This window comes from Pteropus vampyrus, unplaced genomic scaffold (genome assembly GCF_000151845.1).
Source record: "Pteropus vampyrus isolate Shadow unplaced genomic scaffold, Pvam_2.0 Scaffold902, whole genome shotgun sequence".
NCBI classification, from domain to species: Eukaryota; Metazoa; Chordata; class Mammalia; order Chiroptera; family Pteropodidae; genus Pteropus; species Pteropus vampyrus.
Window position 1 is genome coordinate 21,683 of NW_011889683.1, and position 3,512 is coordinate 25,194.

At 50.0% G+C, this 3,512-nt stretch overlaps 1 protein-coding gene across 1 annotated transcript in view; it reads left to right on the top strand.

The window, feature by feature from the left end:
• The window catches only part of LOC105309864 (HLA class I histocompatibility antigen, B-54 alpha chain-like), a 6,567-nt gene extending 4,258 nt beyond the window's left edge, over window positions 1-2,309 (top strand). The window contains exons 4-8 of the mRNA XM_011386075.2: window positions 580-855; window positions 958-1,074; window positions 1,517-1,549; window positions 1,697-1,744; window positions 1,909-2,309. Coding sequence (XP_011384377.1) covers window positions 580-855; window positions 958-1,074; window positions 1,517-1,549; window positions 1,697-1,744; window positions 1,909-1,913 — 479 coding nt within the window. The 3' untranslated portion in view covers window positions 1,914-2,309. The remainder of the gene's footprint in view (window positions 1-579; window positions 856-957; window positions 1,075-1,516; window positions 1,550-1,696; window positions 1,745-1,908) is intronic.
• The last annotated feature ends 1,203 nt before the right edge of the window (window positions 2,310-3,512 follow it).

Genomic DNA, 3,512 nt, shown 5'->3' on the forward strand with positions numbered 1-3,512 from the left:
GGGGCCGGGGGCTCCTCCAAGGACGGAGGAAAGTGGGACCAGAGCACCCGCCTCCTGTGGGTCGGGAAAATGAGTCCGTGTGGGTTTTCAGATCCGGTACCAGAGGGCGGCTCGCCCAGAGGGCCCACCTTCCCTCAGGGACAATTAGGGGTGCTGTCTCTCAGGGGAGGAAGTGGGAGACCATTTCTGGAATAACTGGTCAGCGAGCGGTTCCCTTTGACTGTGGTAGCTGCTCTGAGAACCCTGGGGACGTTTTCTCTCAGGCCATGTTCACTGCCCCACACCTAGTGGGTTTGAGGTCTAACTCCAACTTTTCTGAGTCATTTGGCCCCTACCCAGGTCAGGACCAAGAATTACTTCTCTCCCCTTCAGAGACCTATCACTGACCCTGGCCTGTCTCAGCCGAATTCTAGAACTTTCTAAGGAATAGGAGATACCTATGTGCAGTCTGGTGTCTGGGTTTTGTGCTCCCTTCCCCCATCCCATTTGTCCTGCGCATTCTCAGCATGGTCACAGAGCACTGGTGGAGTGTCCCAGGAGGGATGTAAAGTTCCTGAATTTTCTGACCCTTCTCCTCAGACCCTCCAAAGACACACGTGACCCACCACTCCATCTCTGACCGTGAGGTCACCCTGAAGTGCTGGGCCCTGGGCTTCTACCCTGCTGAGATCATTTTGACCTGGCAGCGTGACGGGGAAGACCAGACCCAGGACACGGAACTTGTGGAGACCAGGCCTGCTGGGGATGGGACCTTCCAGAAGTGGGCTGCAGTGGTGGTGCCTTCTGGAGAGGAGCAGAGATACACGTGCCATGTGCAGCATGAGGGGCTGCCCCAGCCCCTCACCCTGAGATGGGGTAAGGAGGGGGCCCTGGGCACAGAGCCTCTTGTCATGGGAAGCAGGAGCCCCTGGAGGACTTCAGCAGGGTCAGGGCCCTCACGGATTCTTCCCTTCCCAGAGCCGACTCCTCCGGCCACCATCCCCATTGTGGGTGTCATTGCTGCCCTGGTCCTCCTTGGAGTTGCAGTCACTGGAGCTGTGGTTGGAGCTGTGATGTGGAGGAGGAAGCGCTCAGGTAGGGAAGGGGTGTAGTCTGAGTTTCTGGTCCTACTGGGGAGGTTTTAAGCCCTAGTTAGAATGTGTCCAGCCTCGTTAATGGGAAGTACCATCCACACACGCGATCCTTCCCAGCCTGGGGCCCCATCTGCTAACACTTACTCTGTATTAATGCACGTGTAAAAATGAAGGACAAATTTATCACCTCAATGATTCTGGTGATTGGGACCTGACTCCTAACTGTCACAGGATACGGGGGAAGGTCTTTGCTGAGGACAGACCTCCAAGAGGGTGGTTGGTCCCATCCTCCCACATGTACTTTCCTCAGGTTTCCTAAGGGTGCCCTGAATCTGAATTCACAGTTCTGGAAACTTCCCTGGGGACCAGGACTAGAGGTTTCCTTTAGGACCTCATGGCCCCCCTTCCTCTCTCGCTTCTCATAAGATGTTTTCTTCCCACAGGTGGAAAAGGAGGGATCTATGTTCAGGCTACAAGTGAGTGTGGAGGGGGTGGGGTGATCCCCGAGACTCTTGGGATAGTGTAGTTGGGAGCCCATGGTGGGAGCTCACCCACCTCCAAAATTCTTCCTTTAGCCACATTTCCTGTGAGCTCTGACCACATCCTGTTTTGTTCTACCCCAGACAGTGACAGTGCCCAGGGCTCTGATGTGTCTCTCACGGCTTCTAAAGGTGAGACTCTGGGTGTCCTTAAAGTGGCGAGGGACTGGGGAACAAGGGACAGGCCTGGGGAATGTGCATTCTTTGGGATATTTTGAGCATGTGGTGGAGTGTTGAGAATGTCACCACATACAGTGACTAACCTGAATTTGTTCGTGATTATTTTTTTTCTATAGCATGAGACAGCTGCCTTATGGGGGAACGAGTGATGCAAGATTTGTTCATGCTCCCACTTTGTAACTTGAAGAACCTCTGATTTCTCTTTCTGCAAAGGGCATCCGAATGTGTCTGCGTTCCTATCAGCATAATGTGAGGAGGTGGGGAGACTGGCCCACCCCCTGCCCACCAAATCCCCTCCCACACTGACCTTTGTTACATCCCTGATCCATTCTCCTGTTCCAGTAGAGGCTGTGCCATTCCTGTCCCTGTCTTTATTTCATGTTGCACTAAGGTGCACCTTCTTACTGCCTTATTAGAATAATATAAATATGAAATTTTTTCAGTTGATGGGGTGTTTAAAAGAGATGATCCTAGGTTTGAGAGAGGAAATAAATGGAAGCACTGAGAATTTCCAGAATTCTTGTATTTACCTTGCTGAGTCTGTTGTAGGAGAGGCTGTGAGGACCAAGTGTGGATGGGATCTGTGCCCAGTCGGTGCTCAGTGCACTATGGACTTTGATGTGGTCACTCTTCAGCTGGGTCACCCCTCTGCTCCATTATCCTTGTCCCTTCAAGAGAATCTTGTCGCACCAGGGCCTATGATCACGGGGACACAAACATCACCCAGGCCTTGTCAGTGAGGGCTTCATGTGGCTAGGTCAGCCTAGGCTCAGGCCTGGGTCTGATCATCATCTCTCATCTTTTGTGGGTTTATTTGTTTTTCTTTGTTTCTGTAGGGTATTATGACTTTTTATAGTTGTTTCAAGTCCTGGTCTCATTCTCCTCTGGGTGTCCTTCATCTCTGAGAGTCATTTTCCCTATTATTTTCCCCACAAGACTCAGGGTGTCCCCGCACAGAGGAGTCTATGGTCAGGACATGAATTTTCAGTCTCATTCTGCTCTTGCCTCCTTCTAGGGCTTGATCGTTCTTTCCAACTTTTCCCCAACTTCTTCAAAGAAACCAGATTGTAGAATTAGCAGAGAGGAGGGAGTCTATAATTTCTCACCTTAGGTGAGCTCCTGTTGGAATTTTTTGTTCTGCTTGCCTACCCTTTCTTCTTACTTTAGCTTTAGTAACCCTAGTGCTGTCTCCAATATAAACTCAGGGATTTATAAAGCAGAGTCTACTTTAGATTTCTTTTTGGTTGTAAAATAAGACCCGTAAATCAAAGGTCATTGTTTTCTGGAGAGAGAAATATAATTGTGTGTTGTGTGCAGGAGGGTTGGTATGGGAGGAAGAAATGAGGGGAAGAGGGCGGAGCAGCACCTGTGAGAAAAGTAGAAGTGACAATGACGCCAGTGTGAGTGGACTTTGTGCTGTAGTTGCCGCAAAACAGCATTTGATCTGAGGCCATATTTCTAAAGATACTGTCTCTAGAACAGAGAGGTGCTATACGGTGATCATTCATTCAACCGATATTGGTTGTTGCCAGATGTATGACACAGTTTTTGCATCTGGGAAATATCAGTGAAGTGAAATCAGAAATTGCTGGCCTTGCAGAGTATATGTTCAGGTGGGAAGAGGCAGACTATATAAGCACAGCAAATAAGGAAGGTGTTTATGTTAGAAGGGGACAAGTGTTGTGGGGAAACTGTAGTGGGGCTGGTGATCTAGAGTGTG